General features: G+C 45.2%; 1 protein-coding gene across 11 annotated transcripts in view; it reads right to left on the bottom strand.

The window, feature by feature from the left end:
* The window catches only part of svila (supervillin a), a 109,381-nt gene that overhangs the window by 22,227 nt on the left and 65,930 nt on the right, over nucleotides 1–21,224 (bottom strand). For 4 of the 11 annotated variants that reach the window (XM_083778291.1, XM_083778282.1, XM_083778292.1 and 1 more), the window contains 11 exons: nucleotides 20,005–20,770; nucleotides 18,713–18,860; nucleotides 13,597–13,726; nucleotides 11,075–11,128; nucleotides 10,148–10,222; nucleotides 9,486–9,542; nucleotides 8,767–8,938; nucleotides 7,460–7,546; nucleotides 2,981–3,067; nucleotides 2,088–2,265; nucleotides 1,355–1,527 (listed from right to left, as the gene is read on the bottom strand). In XM_083778291.1, coding sequence (XP_083634417.1) covers nucleotides 1,355–1,527; nucleotides 2,088–2,265; nucleotides 2,981–3,067; nucleotides 7,460–7,546; nucleotides 8,767–8,938; nucleotides 9,486–9,542; nucleotides 10,148–10,222; nucleotides 11,075–11,128; nucleotides 13,597–13,726; nucleotides 18,713–18,860; nucleotides 20,005–20,770 — 1,927 coding nt within the window. The remainder of the gene's footprint in view (nucleotides 1–1,354; nucleotides 1,528–2,087; nucleotides 2,266–2,980; nucleotides 3,068–7,459; nucleotides 7,547–8,766; nucleotides 8,939–9,485; nucleotides 9,543–10,147; nucleotides 10,223–11,074; nucleotides 11,129–13,596; nucleotides 13,727–18,712; nucleotides 18,861–20,004; nucleotides 20,771–21,224) is intronic. The other 7 variants (XM_083778290.1, XM_083778284.1, XM_083778285.1 and 4 more) reach the window with 6 other exon arrangements.

Genomic DNA, 21,224 nt, shown 5'->3' with positions numbered 1-21,224 from the left:
GCCTTGCATGGTTTCCGCCGGCATCGGTGTGTTGAATGTGTGTGTGAATGGGTGAATGTAATGCACAATCTCTGTAAAACGGCTTGGATAAAGGCGCTATATAAATGCACCATTTATTTACCATCCAATAAAGAATCCGTCCAATCGAGAACACAGCCAATTCATTCCACACCATAATCCATACAGTCAAGAATCCATCCCCCCAATTTATCCAGTAAAGAATTTGTCTACTCCAGAATACAGCCACTCGGCCCAGTCCACTGGAGAATCTAACCTGTAAATAATTAATCTACTCCAGAATACAGCCACTCGGCTGACTCCACCCTAGCCTCGGTATCAGGCTGATTCCACCCTAGCCTCGGTACCAGGCTGACTCCACCCTAGCCTCGGTACCAGGCTGACTCCACCCTAGCCTCGGTACCAGGCTGACTCCACCCTAGCCTCGGTACCGGCTGACTCCACCCTAGCCTCGGTACCAGGCTGACTCCACCCTAGCCTCGGTACCGGCTGACTCCACCCTAGCCTCGGTACCAGGCTGACTCCACCCTAGCCTCGGTACCAGGCTGACTCCACCCTAGCCTCGGTACCAGGCTGACTCCACCCTAGCCTCGGTACCAGGCTGACTCCACCCTAGCCTCGGTACCAGGCTGACTCCACCCTAGCCTCGGTACCAGGCTGACTCCACCCTAGCCTCGGTACCAGGCTGACTCCACCCTAGCCTCGGTACCAGGCTGACTCCACCCTAGCCTCGGTACCAGGCTGACTCCACCCTATTTTTGTCAAAAAGAAAAGCCTGGGGAAACCCATTGGAAGATCTGCCATAGGAAGTAGGAGTCAACTTGTATTTCGCTAACCAATAACAGTGAAGTGGGGCATCGCACCAAATTTGGTGACATCAGTGTTCTCCGCTGTTTTCTACCGGCGAGGGGAGGGAAGGGGAGGAGGGGGGCGGCGGCGCTCAGATCGGTGAACAAATACGATTCACCAGCTGTTTTTGCCGGCACCCGCCGTTCTAGACCAGAAATCACACAGGCCGGGTCAGGCCAACTCCACCCAAGAACCCATCCATCCTCACTAAATCACACAGGCCGGGGCAGGCCAACTCCACCCAAGAACCCATCCATCCTCACTAAATCACACAGGCCGGGTCAGGCCAACTCCACCCAAGAACCCATCCATCCTCACTAAATCACACAGGCCGGGTCAGGCCAACTCCACCCAAGAACCCATCCATCCTCACTAAATCACACAGGCCGGGGCAGGCCAACTCCACCCAAGAACCCATCCATCCTCACTAAATCACACAGGCCGGGGCAGGCCAACTCCACCCAAGAACCCATCCATCCTCACTCACTCTTCTCAGCCTTCATCCTCTTGCTCTCCAGCAGGCCGACGTTGAGTCTCTGTTCGACGTACTCGTGTCTGATGTCCTCCCTGGCAGCGAGCTTCTTCAGAGGGTTCCTGGACGCCTGGACGTTGCGGGAAGGTCGCACCGCTCGCCTGTGCTGCACCATCTCCGAGGTGAGCCTGTGAACGGGGTCAGAGGTCAAAGAGTCGGGTGAAGAAGGTCATCATTGACAGAGAGCAGGTTTTAAGGTCATTGACTTATACCGTACGCTTGGAATACCTCCCAACGTTGAAAGGAGCAGAGAAACTCATAAACTTGAAAAACCGAATGTTAAAACAGGTCAAACATTGTATTTATTTGTTAACCCATTGAGACCAGATTCTACAAATGTTTTCTAAATCATGACAGTTTTCTGAAAAACCTACGTTTCTAGATCAGTGGTTCTCAAACTATTTCATGTCAAGGACCCCAAAGATATGATGTAAAAACGTTTGCTATGAAAGAATATATTAGACTAAAAGATTTACACACGTTTGCACGATTTAAAAAAAATAGCATATCTACAAGCTCGTAGCACGGCACACACATGAGCTTGTGGATCTGCTCTCTTTCAACAGCTAACGTTTGAAATAATCGTTAAAGTGGTCAAAAGCTAAGGTGACACAGATGCGTTCCAGATCTTAATGGGTATAGCCAAAGCATGCGAGCACATCTTCAGCTTTTAGTCCCGAGTACTCACTTTGGCATCTGAGGACCGAAGATAGCGTCAAAGTCATCGTCTATCTGCACCTTGCTGGTGGGGGTGGGGAGCTCGTCCACGTGGCGGTAGAACTTGGAGAAGGACTCGTCTTCCAGGATCATCACCTCCTTCACCTTCTTCTCAGTCACTGTGATGGTGGCCTCAGGCAGTCCTGGAACTGGAGATAGAAAATATACGGTTAAAACAGTGGAATGACTGTATGACCACCACTAGTGCCCCTCAGTAAATACATAATTCTGCACAACCATTGCTGTGTGTGTGTGTGTGTGTGTGTGTGTGTGTGTGTGTGTGTGTGTGTGTGTGTGTGTCGACATGATCCTAATCTCAGTGACAAGTCATTAGTTGTCTTACACCAGAGGTGTAAGTAAGTAGCCTTGGGAACCAACCGAGCCATAGGGCCTTCAGGTCAAGAGCCCATCTCCTGTTTTTGTAGCTTGAGGCAACTTGATGTACAAGTACATCCCCTGGACATGATCCTAGTATGTCCCAGGGACTTGCACCCAATGAAACCCTTGAAGCTGAGTGCCAAGCAAGGAGCCATTCTTAGATTATTATAGTCTTTGGTATGACTCTGCGATTGAATCAGACCTCCCAATCTCAAGGTTGAGACTGTTCAGACTGCAGATGGAACAAAGTTTAATGGTGGTCACATTCTACACATTGGCACAGCCTGGACTTGAACCAAGAACATTCTGCTCACCAAGTCCACATGATCACAAATGTCGGACACTCACCATCACATCCTTCCCACCGCCTGACAAAATTTCCACATCACCATTTAATGGTGATGTGGAAATTTGAACCAAGGGTCACCTTTCCAGCGAGGAGCTCTACCACATGACATCAATTTACACTACACAGACGTTACTGACCTGGATTGTTGAGCTTGCCCAGGAAGGATTCCAGTTTGTCCAGTTTTCTGTCCGTTTCCAGGTTTAAGTCTGGTATGGCTTTGATCTCTGCACGCACGCACACGCACACACACACACACACACACACACACACACGTTAAACCCACAGGTGCAACACGTTTTTTCACTCAGACCTCACACAGGTATGATATTTGATTGTTTAGAAGTCATGTTTGACACTAGTGCTTCGAGAGACAGCGAAATGCCTTCACGACGGACGACGTACGTCGCGACGTATATTTTTCCGTCGCAACGTATATTCGAGTACGTCCTGGCGTAAATATCAATTCGTCCCGGCAGAACGGACTCGTCGCGGCTATATCTACCCGTTTGCGACGTAATATGTTGGCTATTATTTTCCGTCGCGCCAGAACGGGACTCGTCGCAGCTATATCTACCCGTTGTGGCGTGAGCTGGACTCGTCGCGGCAGAACGTGACTCGTCGCGACTATATCTACCCGTTTGCGACGTGCGCCTCGCCGGTCCGGTCTCCAGGCGAGCCTGCGTCCTTCATATATTTTTTTTTCTGCTCTCGTTGGACTTAACTTTAAAAGTCCAATGGAACACCTCTTTGTAACGGGTCGCTGTAGTATAGTGGTCTAATTCCTCGCCTCTCTATTCTTTTTTGCTGAGGACGCTGGTTCAATTCCCGCTCGCGGCAAACCAAAATTATTATATTTTAGACAGACAGACAGACAGACAGACTGCCTGTCTGCCTGCCTGTCTGCCTGCCTAATGTATTGTAAATAATGTATTCATTCCATACGGCTATTTTTTTTTAATATAAAAACTTTTGTCTTTCGCGCGATTCGAACCAGCGTCGTCAGCACCAAAACATTGAGAGGCGAGTGATTAAACCGCTGGACTACAGCGGCCATACGTTACAAAGAAGTGTTTCATTGGACTTATAAAGACAATAGCACCCAGCTGCAGTCTCGCAAGGGGAGGGACCGGAAGTGCTTTTATTTCCGGCTTCCACGTGCACAAGCGCACATACACGCACGCGAAATATAATGCGCGTGCACGACACGCACTTGCTGGTGCGCGCTTAAATGCCGGGTGTATATAGTACCATCTGTGCTTAAACATAATTACGTGGTCGGTTTGGAAAAGTTTGAAGTAGTTTGTTGTAGGTAATATTTTAATTGAAAGCTTATTAGTTGGTGGTATAAGTGTGCATATTTGAAGAAATGCAAATCTAACAATAATAAAATGATATGCAATAATAGGCTAGGCCTATATGGTCGATTATAACATAATGATATCAAGGCATTTAAGTAATGTAATAAGTTGCTATAACCCCGTACCCCTGTCCCACACACACCATGTCCAGACCATAGATCACAGACACACGACCATATGCATTTAATTTACTATGAAAACCTGCATTTCCCGTCAGTCAGTCAGTAAGTGTGTCATGTCACGCCTCGTGTCATGCCTCCATATATGGTCACGCCTCATGACACGTCACACCGCCATATATGGCCGTTTCCATATGATATAAGATCCCGACACTGACCTCATCAAACCCTGGATAGCCATACATTGAAAAGACTGGATCATCACCTAGATCTCCATATATGGAGCTGAGGCGGCCAGCAACTCTACATCTGACCTCATAATGTAATAATCAGCTCATAATGTAATTAAAAGACGAGCACATAACTTAATAGATTTTTCTATAATGTAATAATGTGTTACATTAAGAACCTCCACATAGGCGACTCATACTGTAATAAAACTTCATAATGCAATAATGTCTTTATAATGTATGAGCTGATTATTATTGCATTATATTTCGCGTGCGTGTATGTGCGCTTGTGCACGTGGAAGCCGGAAATAAAAGCACTTCCGGTCCCTCCCCTTGCGAGACTGCAGCTGGGTGCTATTGTCTTTATAAGTCCAATGAAACACTTCTTTGTAACGTATGGCCGCTGTAGTCCAGCGGTTTAATCACTCGCCTCTCAATGTTTTGGTGCTGACGACGCTGGTTCGAATCGCGCGAAAGACAAAAGTTTTTATATAAAAAAAAAATAGCCGTATGGAATGAATACATTATTTACAATACATTAGGCAGGCAGACAGGCAGGCAGACAGGCAGTCTGTCTGTCTGTCTGTCTGTCTAAAATATAATAATTTTGGTTTGCCGCGAGCGGGAATTGAACCAGCGTCCTCAGCAAAAAAGAATAGAGAGGCGAGGAATTAGACCACTATACTACAGCGACCCGTTACAAAGAGGTGTTCCATTGGACTTTTAAAGTTAAGTCCAACGAGAGCAGAAAAAAATATATATGAAGGACGCAGGCTCGCCTGGAGACCGGACCGGCGAGGCGCACGTCGCAAACGGGTAGATATAGTCGCGACGAGTCACGTTCTGCCGCGACGAGTCCAGCTCACGCCACAACGGGTAGATATAGCTGCGACGAGTCCCGTTCTGGCGCGACGGAAAATAATAGCCAACATATTACGTCGCAAACGGGTAGATATAGCCGCGACGAGTCCGTTCTGCCGGGACGAATTGATATTTACGCCAGGACGTACTCGAATATACGTTGCGACGGAAAAATATACGTCGCGACGTACGTCGTCCGTCGTGAAGGCATTTCGTTCCACCTGAGTGCTTCACCAAGCAATGACTTCTGAACAAGCATTGAGAATGGGTCGACTGGGTAGACTCTTCACTTGCATTCAAATGAATGAGATCAATTATCAAGATTAACTTGATTGATTAACTGTCACAAGCATGTCACAGTCACAGTTAATCACTTTCACTTTAATACATTCAATATAGTAAATTTGCTGGCTCATGCATTTTTATAGGCAAGACCAACAGCTTAAATATTCTATCAGACATTAGTAGCCAGATAGAAATATCACTATTAGTGATTATGATGTTTCATTACTTTAATGATGATGTAAAATGTACACGGTACAACACCAAATGAAATTAGAATACACCTTCAATTTGAGAGATCTCGTCCACATCTTAAACAAAAAAGGGCAAAGACAACACATTACATAGTGCCAAAATGATGTTTAGGAACCATAGATATACTGTTAGACATTGGCTTCATTCACATACCAGACACTTCAGTGATGCTTGCGGAACTCGACTTCCGCAAGCATCACTGTCGTGGCAATAATCACGTTAAACCACACCCTCTCGTGTAATATTGCTTAACCCATTCTGACCGGGCACCCATTTTGGTGTTGGCATCATGTTATGCTTTAGCCATTTAAAAATAGCAGATCTACAAGCTCATATCGCGCCACCGAGTGGCGCGATACGAGCTTGTAGGTCTGCTATTTTTTTTTTTTTTTTTTTTTTTTTAAGATATTTTTTGCGGCTTACGCCTTTTATTGATTTTTGAAGGGACAGACAGTAGGCTGACAGGAAACGGGAGAGAGATGGGGGGATGACATGCAGTAAAGGCCGTGTCGGGTCCGGGAGTCGAACCCGCGGCACACTGCGACTGGATTACCAGTCCGGTGCCCAGACCGTTACGCTACGGCCTGGGCCTATTTATTTATTTTAATCGAAGAACGACTGACATTTTTAGAATCTGATCTCAGGTCAGAATGGGTTAAATCAGACCAGTGTTTGTCCAGTGGAAACCTCGTATGAATCTGATCTCAGGTCAGAATGGGTTAAATAGGCGCCTCCAGCCTGTAGAGCGGTGTGCTCTGTTGCTATGGTGCTACTGTTTTTTTAGATGAATCTCCGTCCCGGGCATCCCACATAATTAATGAATAAGGCGGAGACCTCCAGTCTCTGGCTTTCTCTGCCTTTTATGGTGTTGAACTTGAAAGGATGTCCACTACTGCAAATCAACATCATCAGGCCTCATGCGTAGCGTATTTTAGGAGCAACTGGCGTTCATAATCTGGTCCACCTAGGGTTCATAGTCCAGTGCAGGCTTCATGAATACTATGTTGACCTTCCGTGGGTTCTTTTCTAACAAAAGTAACAAGAATTGAAAGAAATTGGTTTTCGTGAATGAGGCCCATTCAGTAGAGCACAGAGTACATCAGAGGCACACCAAACCTGTGCACAATTATAAATGAAATTGGACGATTGAATTAGGGACCTGTGTGTAAAATCTGCTGTGGCCAATGGTGACAGTGAAGTACTGAAGTCATAATAGTTAACAACTTAAACCCTATATATATACGTAATTGAATTGTTGGCCTATTTCCATGAAATATTTGCCTTTTATGGCACATTAGAGTTCTACTGGTGACTAACTGTCCGTGACATTCCTTTAATAAAAAACATGTTAAAATAAAAAGAGTGCTTAAGGGAGGGACAAGTTAACCTGTCCGCCTGTATTCAATTATCACGTGACGTAGTTGGACAGTGGGAGGAAGTAAAAATAAATGAATAGCTACAAATAGACAGTGTGGGAAAGTTAAAGAGAAGAAGAGAGAGATACTACTGACCTTCCTGAGGCTTGGAGATGGCAGGCGTGTTGGTCTTGGGTTTGGATGGAGATGGAGACGGCTGGAGGGCCGAGGGGGCGGCCAACCCTGGTACACAAACAAAGAACTACGATGTGCTGCCGTGTATAACATTTCATACAATCATTCATTGATGACAAAAAGATCAATACCTGCAAAAGTCACTCGGAATTAAGTTTAATGAATTAGGATGTCATTAAAAGATTGGGGTGACCCCTGACATTTGTTGACCACACGCACGCGGGTAGCAACAGTGAGCTGCATGAGGTCGTTGGCCGCGCACATGCGTCGCCACAATGTGGTGTGTGGTGAGCATGAAGATTTTTTAAAATGTTTTTAAAACGTCAAGCTCCTTAGTGGATCCTGCCAGCCCAGAATTGAACGAGTGTGTCAGTTTTCCATTAGCCATGCATGCTGCTAATTCCTTTGCTAAGCCCACGAACCAAACACCCTCTCTCACTTCATGTGAACACAAAACACCCACCACCAGCTGGGCCTTCTCTCCTGGACCCTCGCTAATAGGATAACAGGCCAGCCATGAAAGCATTCACTGTCTGATTAAAGACCACACAGTGACCACTTTGAGCTGCCTGTTGGAGGGGTTGGAGGGGGGCAGTTGATAAGGGGGTATCTGGGTAATATGACTGATCTATGGACCAACGTCATGGTCTGGTCACTAGTGTACTGCGGTAGTGGGTTTATTAAAGAAATATATATAAAAAATGATGTTGCTATGAGACACATAGGTAGCTTCCGGCATGAAAGGTATAATAACGTATACAGGTTACACCAGGTCTAAATGGGTTAGAAACAAATGCCACAAAAATAACAAATGCAGGGCATAAACAACCAAAAAGCATTCAGCAACAAGACGACCCTTTCTTGGGGAAAAACGTTTATTCAAATCAAAACTAATTAAAAGGCACCGACGGCTAGGATAGCAGGCACGATATGCTGCTGTCCTTTGCTGCGTGTCATCCCCTTCTTTCTCCCCCAATTTCCTGTCAATCTACTGTGATCTAGCAATACAAATAATTAAAAGACCTAAGAAAAAGCTTTGTTGTAAAAAAAAATTGAGTGTTGCAACCACTCCTATAGACAGCTGTGTGTGTGGCTGTGTCCCTGTGTCTGTCCCTGGGTCTGTCCCTGGGTCCCTGGCTGTGTCCGAGCACGAAAATAGCGTTATAGCATTTGTTCACCACCAAGTGTCACTGTTGCACAGGCTAACACACAGTGGAGCAGATATACCTTTTGTCATCAAAAGACTAGAATGACTGACCACCACTGACCTTTCTTGACCATGCGCGCGGCCACGGTGAACTGCGTGGAGTCGTTGGCCGCTCCCTTGCCCCTGGACTTCCAGGACTCCTCTCGGGCCTCGATGAGCTGCTTCCGGTCCTGGATGGTCATCTGGGCCTCGATGTGCTGGCTCTCCTCCACGTCCTCCGCTAGTATCCTCTGCTGAGGAGGAGCAGAGGAACAAGGTGCTGTCGTTAGAAATAAAACCCTCCGGAAGAGACGGCACAACACTTCACAAAGTGCAGGGCCACGATCACAGGGCTCCACAGTAGCCAAGCAGCACAAGGGCATTAAACACCACATCTTTTCCTGACACAAACACAAAAGCATTCCCTTCCCAACATTCAGAGCGTTACGCCTGGTTTGAGTTCTCTGCCGGACGGTGATGTCATTCACAACACCAGAGCCAGACGTCAAATGGAAAAGCAATCAGTCACACCAATTGTACAAGTTTTATTGCTTCACGTTAAGTTTTTAAGTGAGACAAAGCAGACAAAGTATGACACAAGCAGACGAGTTCTGACAAGAGTGACAATAACGTCATTTAGTAACACAGTGTGCAAACGCAAACACAAATCGCTGAGCAGTCTAGGGACTTTAGATTCATTGTATTAATTGGACTGCAAGAAGGGCGGGTGTTAACATAGTTTAACTTAAATCTTGTTAAGTTAAACACAGTGCTGCGTTTTGGACAGGTGTGGTCGGTCACCTTCCGCCTCCACGGATGCCTCTCATCCACCTGCGGTTGACTGGGGGAGACGTCGGCCTTCACAACCAGAGGGAGGACACGGGACGAGGGATGGAAGAGAGAGGGATCAGGATACAACCAGAGGGAGCGACACGGGATGGGAGGAGGGATGGAGGAGAGAGGGATCAGGATAGAGAGTGATAAAGGAAGAGAGATGAGAGAGCAGCCATATAGATTGTTGGCTGTCATGCTACGTAGACCTTTCATAGGCATTTGTCAGAGCTTTGAATGAGTGAGGAAAGCAGTGAGTAGGCTGGTGACAGTGGTGAGGAAGTATAGTATGGGTGGTAAAATATACAAGAACACCCTATATTTTAAAAACATCTTTGGCATTTCATAATATTTTGACCAAAATATGCAAAAGGAGCCGCTACGTGGATTCTTGTCACTATTTTTGTATCAGGAAGGTCAAATCTATTGTCCTTGGAGTGTGCCAATTATTTCAAATTCTACAGACACGCCTATACTCTCCATTTAGTTTCTTAAAATAAATAAACAGAGCATGTTAATAATAAGGTGATGATCTATGGATGTCAGCTGTGAACTATTAGGGGTCCGAGAAAGAAAGCGAGCAGGCAGACAGCAGACTACACAAGGCAGCAACACCTGATCCAACTGCCTACCTGGCTCAAGGGCTCATCAGGGAGAGAAATATGAACAGGGGGCTCAGGAGAAAAAGTACAGGCAAAGACTGGCTCCTATTGATGCATGGCCAAAGAACGTGGAATAACACACACAGACACACACACACACACACACACGCAAAACACACACCCACACACAAATGGGGACGGAATAAACAGTAGAAGTGGCTGGAATGGAAACAGAACAGGAAAGAAAGCACAAGTGTGCCAGACTGTTGGAATTAGATTCCACTGATCCACAGCAGGTAGGGAAGAAGGGCTCAGGCCTTGAGGTTTGTTAATGAAAGAAGGGAACGTTGCCGTCAGTGCATCCAGTCTCATACAACAACACCCACATTCTTTATATTTATTAAAGTCATGCCGTTAAGAGAAAATCTGAACAGAGACGGAGATGGCCTTGGCCATAGTAGGAGAGTTAAATCTCATCACCACTGAAACTCTGGTTTAAGACCATTTATTTCAAACGCACGCACACACATGGATATAGAACCCCCCCCCCCCCCACACACACACACACACACACACACACACAAGAGCACTTAAAAGCTCACAACAAATGTCAGTGCAACGCCACCATCACCATGATTGTAAGCCGGGGGACACACACAAACACCATAGCACGTCTTAGTTGCAATACCTTATCTACAGACAAGCACACATACCGTACACACAAACCACTGCCGGTGGGTATCACAACACCGTGTTACACTGAGGGTTGTATTTATCAAGGGCTGTACTGTATGCTCTACAGAAAACTATTGATTGTGGATTGATGACTTTGAGCCACTTGATAAATACCCTTCCTCTGTGTTGTGTGTGTGTGTGTGTGTGTGTGTGTGTGTGTGTGTGTGTGTGTGTGTGTGTCTGGGTTCTGGCCTTATTAATCCGGTCTTCTTAAGTTCTTACCCAATGCTGATCGGACACATCATACTCATCGATCATCATGGGCACTTCATCGTCCTACAGAACCGTGACCAGGTGGGGGGAGAAAAGGTACATAATGTTCTGAAGAGCCCGGTCCAAACAAACAGCACCGTGGATCTGATCGCCCCCAAAACTCACAATCATCATCATTCATCATCTCTATTTGCAGCTAATTAGTGTAGAATTTCAGGAGCAGCAGGACCACACCTCAAACAAATCACTTCTGTTCTCTTATACTAGCCTCTCTCCCTCCCGTTCTGTTCTCCTATACTAGCCTCTCTCCCTCCCGTTTGCTATTGCATTCATCTACGTTTCTTACAATAAAATCTACTAAACGCATATTGATCGCTGGTGTGGTCCTTGCTAGAGAAACATCTCACTCATCTCACTGTGAGTTTCCTTTCGTCTGAATGCCCATTACACTACTAGGGCAAAACAACAGATGACTGTATTTACTGTAACCTCTCAGCATTCTGTTACAGTCTCATTAGACTGTCCTTTTCCTTTGATGCATCGCAGGAAATGGAAGTGATTGGGTTCACTGGCTCCGCTGAATGGGAGGATGAGAAAGTAGAACAACAACTTCCTAATCTAATTTTGAACCCTAAGCGAAGCCTTGAACTTGATTAAGGAGACTTTTCTCATGCTATTTGATTAAAGTATTGTGAACTATTCCCCCTGCACTTTTGTCTTTTTAATCATGGCCAGGAAAGGACTGCTCCAAGCCCAATGTGTCTGATATTCCACAAAGGGGAGTTGACAACAATAAAAAACCCATCGGAAAAACATGTTTCGGAGCCCAAAATTAATTACACAAAGTAAAAACAGAAGTTGGAAAAATGGTTGGAAAACACTGCGACTCTAAGCTAAGCTGAACAAACTCGGATAGTGAAAATGCCAAGTAAAACAGTCGATGGATGGAAAGATACAGTAGGCGGTGTTGCGAATAATTCTAAACGGAGAGGTGTGTCATGTAGTCACAGTCCAACCCGCCCTTTCAGAAACAGAACCACACTCCACATGCAGGGATGGAAATGAGGTTTATTTTGAAAGGAAAAAAAGGCAAACAAAAATGATGGAGAGGTTTACAGAAAACATGCAGTCTAATGAGATGTAAGGTTAAAATTATAGTCTGCTCTGACTCAAAATATAGAGCTTAAGGTGGGTGAAGAGTTAGCCGTCATACAGTTGGTTAGCGAAAAACTAAACAAAAGCAAAGTAAGTACGTAACTCAGAACCCACATTAAAACAGGATAAGTGCCAGGGACGTAATCCCGTATCCGATACGTCTTTGCACTGAGTGCCATGCCCGTAAAGACGTAATTTAAAAAAATTAAATTAAATAAGAAATTTAAAACGCCCTCTTTTTTTTTATAATGGTAGAATTGGCACTCAGAGCCTAAACTGGTGACCACCAGGTGGCACTGAAGGAGTTAAAGAGTACTGTGGACTGTATACTATTGAATGGTGCACTATGAAGGATTATCAAATCATTGCTGTTGGGCATTAACACTTTTCATGAGTTAAATATTCATAAAACCCTCGAACAGAGCTTGCAAATTGACTATTTTAGCTACTTTTCCACAACACTACCATACATATAAAAAGAAGGAATTAATTTATGCAAAAACACAATAAAAATATGAGATATAGAGAATCAACGCTTCTGCTCGACAGCGACAAAAAGCTACTGAATGCTGAAACCATTACCAGATACTACATTTCTGCTGTTCAAGAACATGCACATGACTTATGTAATACAACTGCAAGCACATGAAACAGGTGCTGCAAAAGGTGCAGATCAGAGGAGAGAAACAGAAAGACAGATCAGAGGACAACAGACAACACAACCTCTCTGTTTAGAGATCCACAACTGTAGCCAAACAATTTGGTTTGAATCTACCTACAAAAAGAGAACTAGATCATTAAATATATCCAATTATTTCATCAGATGTTCCTACAGTGTACAGCTTGACCTCAAAAGGCAGATACCCTACAGAAAGCCAGTCCTTGCTGTACAGCGAAGGTTCTCAAACTGTGGGACAGGACCCAGGGGGGTCCCCAAATGAATTTCAAGATTGTGTTCTCACTCAACAGTAAACAAAACAACATACAGTAATATATAACTACAGGGGATCTGCACATTTCTAAAGTGACAGTTAAGGAGTTAAGGAGACCTATTAAATAACTCTAAAAGGAAAGGGAAAAAAGAAAACAAACTGTAACAAAGACTGGTCAAATATTGGCCCAATTGTCAAACATTACTTATGAACGAGGCAATTTTCGCCTATATTTTCACAATATTTATCTGTGGACCCGAGCCAAACGAAATGTTATGCCTCAACTCCTGCCTACGATTCCACATGCTTGACCCGGGCAGGAGGTTCCCGTTTCAAATCACATTATTATGAGGCCTGAAAAGCCTGAAAACATTGAGAACCACTGCTGTTATACTGTACTGTACGTTCCCAGTCAAAGGCTGAAGGTGTGGATCAGGCGGTTACCTTCTTGTTGAAGCCCTGCTCCACCTCCCAGAGCTGAGCGTGGCGCTCGGCCACCGCCAACTTCACTCCTTCCTTCTTGTTGATCCTGTTCCTCCAGTCATCCTCACCGCTCTTCTTCAGCAGTGCCAGTCTAGACAGCGGGAGGAGGATGATGGAAAACAGAGATGTTGGGAAGAATACGTGAAGATGGAGACTGGAGAAATCTCACAGACAGACGGCAGCACCCGCATATTAACCCATTTTGACCTGGGATCAGATTCTAAGAATGTCTTCTACATCCTGACAGTTTTCTGAAAAAGCTATGTTTCTATGTCAGTCGTTTTTTTCAATTTTTCAAAAATAGCAGACCTACAAGTTCGTAGATTTGCTATTTTTCAATAGCTAAAGCATAACATAATGCTAACACCAAAAGGAGTTCCCACCCCAAAATGGGTTAAAAGGTGGTGTAAGGGATAGTTTTTGTTGAAAACAAAGTATTTCATTAAAAAGGGAAAACTATATTTCTGATAGTTGCTCTATAGAGTGTTCCGTAACAGCCAGGGGTCTCCTCGTCACCCCAGCTCTTTAACAGAAAATACATTTCCAGGTGGGTCACCAATTTCCTCCAATTAGGATGAATTTGACAGTTCTGGGAATAAGGAGTACGGACAGAGACCGTATGGCGTTGAAAAGAGTCATTCGCACGGCAGAGATCATCATCGGTGTGAGCTGCCTCTAGGCCCTAGAGGACCTCTACATCCACGCTGCCTCTACAAATCACTGTAGATCACTAAAGACTCCACCCACCACTACAAAAGCCTGTTCACCCATCTACGGTGCAAAAGGTTGAAGGGATACAAGAGCCTCAAAGCACACACCGGCAGGCAAAGGAAGAGTTTTTTTCCCACAGGCCATCAGACACTTACAGTAAATAATAGGAAAGAAAGAGTGACTGTGCAATAACCCTTGGCACGTTGCACTAATGCACTTTCTTTTTTTTCCTTTTTTTAAGATAATTTATTTGCGGCTTACGCCTTTTATTGGTTTTTTGAGGGGGACAGACAGTAGGCTGACAGGAAACGGGAGAGAGATGGGGGAAGACATGCAGTAAAGGCCGTGTCGGGCTCGGGAGTCGAACCCGCGGCACACTGCGACTGGATTACCAGTCAGGTGCCCAGACGGTTACGCCACCGCCTGGACACTAATGCACTTTCACTGTTATTTTCACCGTTATGTTTTCAGTGATTTATTATGTTATTATTATGTCCCAGGGATAGGGCTACGCTCCCACATCCGTTATAAGATGAAACAACGGCTTGTGCTCGTCTACTCATCCATCGAATAGACAAGACTCCGTCCTTGTAGTGGAGCTTCCGAGGCAAGTCTTTCACATCATGTACTATACTGTATACCTAACCAGTGCATCTACTAAGTGGCAATAAAGACCATCTACAGTGAATCTAATCTAATCAGGAGAGAGAACCCATTATCAGCTTCAATTTTTATAGCGATCCAATTCCATTTGTCTGCTCATTTGTTTCCCCGTTTCATCACTTCCTATTTCACTTGTTTATCCTGTAGGAGTTATCTTGAACGGATGAAATTGGCATCGTGACCTGAACACGTACTTTCTGTTTAGTAAAGAGATGGAGAGACAGGCGCAGTCCCCTGATGAGGAATGAGTTTTTTAACAAAACAAGGTAATTTATGAGAGAGAAAACATTGGCTAGCCTTTGCATGCTTCTAGTACTAAATTGAATTTTCCCTAACCCTAACACAGTTACTTAGAAGTGAAGGCCAAAAAAATGTCATCACTTTGAGGGATGCACTCATGTTTCTGTAAGACTGTGAGGACATTTTGGCCTCGATGAGGACAGGAGTACATCAGGTAATTGAATGAGAGAAAGTCACAGTACATTACCAGAATACATACAGAGTCTATACTATAGCCATCTCTTTACACAGCTAGGGGATCTCTTTCGCAACTAAGGCTTGCATTTTACTGTAACAAGAATCTCTTTTCCCCATTAGCCTCCCTACTTCACTCTGTCACAACACTGAGGTGAACACAGAACAGGGTCTTCCAAAGTTTGGCTTCCAACGAGCGTGTCCACAGGGTCTCTGCAGTGAAGCAACAGGACGCTAAACAGAGCCAGCAAAGCGTGTCATTTAGCAGCCACACTTTACAAATACTGCGAACGTCTGGAATATAGCTAAACACTAGTGACACATGAGCACGTTCATTCACACCAGACATCACTTAGAGAGATGTCAGTCAGTGTAACTGGAGCTGGGAGTATGCCCTCAGTTCATTCAGGTCCCCTCATTACACTGTCCTGAAGAGGAGGTTGTTTCCTACACAGTGGTTAACCACATTAACTATATCGACAGACAGACAGACAGACAGACAGACAGACAGACAGACAGACAGACAGACAGACAGAGAGACAGACAGACAGACAGACAGACAGACAGACAGACAGACAGACAGACAGACAGACAGACAGACAGACAGTACATTTAAGAATATAAGGCTTTAACAGTAAAGCTACTGGTTGGTACTGAGCCTTATAGTTTAGAATCTTGAGTCCACTACTAGAATTATGAATCCATCCTTTTATGGACATTTCAATATCCAGTTATATGCGTTTATAGAACATAAAGTACGCACAGTAGACTATCTTTGTCCATTTGGGTCCCAGGGAGATAGATAACGGATTTAACTTTTGGCATCAAGCTTCAAAAGTTTAATAACTCAAGCTCTAAGCACTACACTGAGATAATGTGATTAAAGCACTATACTGGGTATGATTAACGCACTTACACTGGCAAAATGTAATTGCACACAGTATGCTGAATATGCACAATGAGATCACAGACAGTCATACTAAAACATGTTGCATAATTAAAGAACAGAGGTTCACTCATTGAGCACTAATTCTTAATAGTGGGAAGCAGACCAGCTTGAACAGAGAGAACCAGGGGAGGGGGACGCATGTTTGGATGGGTTTCTCTCTCCCCGTCTTACAAACCGCCGCTCTGTGTCCCAGTGAGGGGACATGCTGTTCCGACCGGTTTTGTACCAAAAGACAGGATAAAAAGGACATTGACTGGACACATAGCCAGCTGTATATCTGAGACGGCGCTGTGAGAGGGGGATTGTTGCGCACACACACAGAGAGATCCATTAACACATGAAAACGCCATGAAAGAATGTGAGAGATGTGAGAGCAGCATGTTACACAGACGTAGACATTTAGGTCTGCATCATGCATGCAATGTGTATTGGGCAGCAAAAAAAAGGAAAAAAAAAACAGTGTCAGCGTGCGCTGCGTGTGTGCGTGCCTGTCTCTGTAGTAGCACACACAAATCCATTACATCAATCAATTTGCAGCCAGAGTGTAGCTTAACCCATTTAGGCCTGACGTTCGAAATTAAAAACAATGTCTTCTAAATCCTGAAAGTTTACTGAAATACCTATATTTCTATATCAGTGGTGCTCAAACAGCTTCATGTCAAGGACCCCCAAAAATATATGTATTTGGCCGCCGACCCCCATCGGAAAATATGTTGTTCCAGAGACCCCCCCAGAAGCAAAGATTTTAGTTAAAAACGTTCACACTCTGAAAGAATATAATATAAAGAATATAATATATTCTTTCAGAGTGAAAGTGAAAATGTGGCACAAATCTTTTGAATATATTGTATTACATACATTTTCACGATTTTTCTAAAATAGCAGACCTACAAGCTCGTAGCGCGCCACTCGGTGGCGCGCTATGAGCTTGTAGATCTGCTATTTTTCAATAGCTAAATTATAACAATGTTTAAAACAACAAAAGGGGTTCCTGCCCAAAATGGCTTAATAGCTCAGCCAGCAGACTGTACTTGGTAACATTGTTGAGATGACATAACTGTACTTATGCAATCAATGCTTGGTGCACAAGCAGCTAAATCCAACACACCCAGTTAAGGATTTATCGATTAGTATACTAGCAAACACAACAGAGATCATGGAACACATGCTGTACTGTAGGAATAAGCTTTTTAAAGCCCTGTTTTTAACAATGTACCGCCTTCGTACCACAATTTGTATTTGAAGTATTCTGGGATTAGGATAGCATTGCAGCAGATAAGGCAAATTGACAAACTAACCTAGATTCTCTGCTCCCAGCTGGGTGCAGGAAACTGGGACTATAGAACTATAATAGAATCCAAACACGATTGTCAAGCATGACAATGAAAAAAAGGTGAAAAGACCTAAATAATTACCAAGGGAACAACAATTGGACACAAATGTCACAAATGTAACGCTTCTTTCCTTCCTACTGTAGAAGCACAAGCAGCATTTCATGTTTGAACGGAAAAGTCTGTTCCATCCATTCCAGTTCTCTACTATAAAATGCTCTGTCCTGCCGTCACTGACCACAGTTACCGAGACTAAAACTGAACGGTTTGTTATCATTGTGATAAATCTTCTCATTCTCCTGCTAACCTACTTCTCACGAGAAGAGTTGAGGTGGAGGTTGTGGTGTGTGTTTTTTGGTCTACTGCAGAATGAACCGAGAACCTTAATTAATATAAACAGCTGTAATAACAAGGGAAATGATTGCAGGACAATCCATAGTCCCCCATCAGGAAAAGCAGTGATTGGGCTTTCAGGTTCACAGTGACCCACTTTTGGTACAAAAAACACACACTGCTTAACTAGATTTTAACCTAATAAGTTTGGTCATCTTTGGTATAGAGGCCCAGGATATGCTCTGTGAGATCACACAGCGATAGAAGGACGGAGAGAAGGCACAGGATGGGCGGGGGGGGGGGGGGACACACACAAATAATAATGGTAACTGAAAAAGTAAAACCATATTTTTAAATACACAACTTGCCTGATGAAGGTCTGACAACCGAAACGTTGCTCGATAAATCTAAACTCAAGTGAAGACAGTGTGCGGGATTCTTTTTTTCTCTACTTCTCAGTTCCAGTTATGCGACGCACCTGTCCATTGTAGGTGTGCAGAAGGACTTTTTCTTATAAATACACAACTTAAAATAATCCTCTCTCTCTCTCTCTCAAAAACAAACAAACGAACATGGAGCTGATTGACGCCTTGCTGACACCCAAGAAGAGGCTCACCTGTCTTTGATGGACATCTGTCTGGCTGTCATTGCGTCGGTCGTTTCTTCTCCCTGGCCGATGCCGTCAATGTATGTGTCCAACGCTGCAGGATGAGACACGCTTCTGCTGGGAGAACCAGACGCTGCCCTAGAGGACTCCTGCAGCTCTGTGGAGGGCAATACACAGAGAAAGAGAGAGAGAGACAAATATGTTAGTTAGTTAGTTTCATTTATTGTCCACGTGTGGAAATTTGTCTTCGGTCTCAACAGTAAAAAAACAAACAGTTACAACAACAGCAACAACACTTACACAATTATTTTCTCATGGCAAAAAAGTGCAGGACAACAGTGGCAAATACAATGGAAAAACAACAAATCTAGCGAGACATGGTATCATTTAGTGCCTTAATGGCATCGAGACAGAAAAGTGGAAAGAAAGATAATCAAAGACGGAAACAGTGAGAAATATAATGAGGAGAATAACAGTATATCAATACACCTAGACTAGCAGCAGGTTGAAGCAGCAAGCTCCCACACACACACACACACACACACACACACACACACACACACACAGCTCAGAAACACAACCTCAGCAGCATACAGAACAGCATGAGAAGCCTTTTCTCATCAAGAAGCTCTCAACAACTTCAACAGTCAAAGTAGGGATGCAAATCATGCAATTCACAGCCCTGTGAGACAGCAGCGGTGGTTAAAACTGTTCTCAACCTCTCTTGCTCTTTGTCCCTCCCCGCTCGCCAACGTGTGGAGGATAGAATTAGCCCTCTCCCTGGCGTGTGACATATTTCATCTGACTGTGTCATGCTTAATGATAAGCCAAAAAGGGTGACGATGCACACAGACAAACCTAGGATGGGACTCTAGTCACGTCTGCCCACAGACCGCAACCTGACGTCCGTGTAAACATTCTCACAGAAGAGGAAATGTGGTTTCAAAAGAAATATAGTACAGCAGCTATTGTCTGTCATTTTCACTTGACAGCGAGAGTGATACTTTAGTTTACTCTAAAAATAAATACAGGCTATCTAAGGTTACAGTGCTATTTTCTCTACTAATCAAATACACACAATTTTGACATCGCATTCTTTCCCCCCTGAAGATTCAGGTGAAGGTAGCATAATATTGAGAGTAAATATATTCAGCTAGTTCAGTTTGTTCAAATTATGATAGATAAAGCGATTAGATTAGAGAGATGAATAAAGTTAGCTGGTAGAACTTAGAACACAAATAACAGCAGACGTCACTGAACTCAATCCCTCCAACTCTCCCACCTGTCCGATATAGACTTACCTTCAGTGACCGCCCTGCTCCTGTGGATGTCTGGGTAATGGAGTTCCTGCGAGGAATTATACCTCTCCCTCCGATGGCCTCTCGGCTCCTGTCTGTCCACGAGAGGCTGGTTCTCTGAGCCATACACGGCCCCGTCCGCCCTCCCCCTGAGCTGTTGCTGTTGCTGCTCCTCCCCCACCTCCTCCTCCTCCCCTCCTCCTCCTCCCCTCGCTCGTCCCGCCTGGGGGTGAGGGAGAGGGGCCTGCTTCACCGCACTCTCAGGGGAGGGCAGCCTCCTCTTGCCCCCTGCCAGGTCCACTTCCTCCTCTCCTCCCTGAGGTAGGGCTCGGTTGATGACGTGGCCCCCCTGGTGCTCCACGGAGCTCCACCCTGCAGGGCCGTCTGTGGTCTGAGGGGGTAGAGGCCTGCTGCTGTGGCCCCCCTGGTGGCCGTCTGTGGTCTGAGGGGGTAGAGGCCTGCTGCTGTGGCCCCCCTGGTGGCCGTCTGTGGTCTGAGGGGGTAGAGGCCTGCTGCTGTGGCCCCCCTGGTGGCCGTCTGTGGTCTGAGGGGGTAGAGGCCTGCTGCTGTGGCCCCCCTGGTGGCCGTCTGTGGTCTGAGGGGGTAGAGGCCTGCTGCTGTGAGGGGGGAAAGAGGAGGGCTCGAGCTGGGCAAGGTGGATGTCCCCGGCGTGGGCTGTGGAGACGGTACCTCCTCCTTGTCTCAGGGCAGAGGAAGAGGACGAGGAAGGGAGGTGGTGGCCAAGTCTGGCACCTGCTCCGTTGTGAAGCTGTGTAGTGTGTAGCAGAGAGAGAGAGAGAGAGAGAGAGAGAGAGAGAGAGAGAGAGAGAGAGAGAGAGAGAGAGAGAGAGAGAGAGAGAGAGAGAGAGAGAGAGAGAGAGAGAGAGAGAGAGAGAGAGAGAGAGGGGAGAGTGAATAAGAACAAAATAAGAATAACAGTGTTAGAAAGAACGACTGACACAGAGAGAGAGAGAGAGAGAGACAGAGAGACAGAGAGAGAGAGAGAGAGACACACAGAGAGAGAGACAGAGAGAGAGAGAACTGGGTCAGTTTGGGGAGGTGTGGAAGCAGCCTAATCAGCAGGCCATCCTGTCGAACACAGAAAAGGGCCAGGCAAGGCAGACAGACAATGGCACAGAATCACGCTGAGTAATCGCTGCCTGACTGACTCGCTGCACTTCCTGTGCATCAAAAGGCTGCCTGTTCACTCGGGTCAATCGTAG

This window comes from Protomyctophum parallelum, assembly GCF_964188405.1.
Source record: "Protomyctophum parallelum genome assembly, chromosome: 12".
NCBI lineage: Eukaryota > Metazoa > Chordata > Actinopteri > Myctophiformes > Myctophidae > Protomyctophum > Protomyctophum parallelum.
The sequence above is the reverse complement of the archived record's forward strand: the minus strand, read 5'-3'. Positions and strand labels throughout refer to the sequence as shown.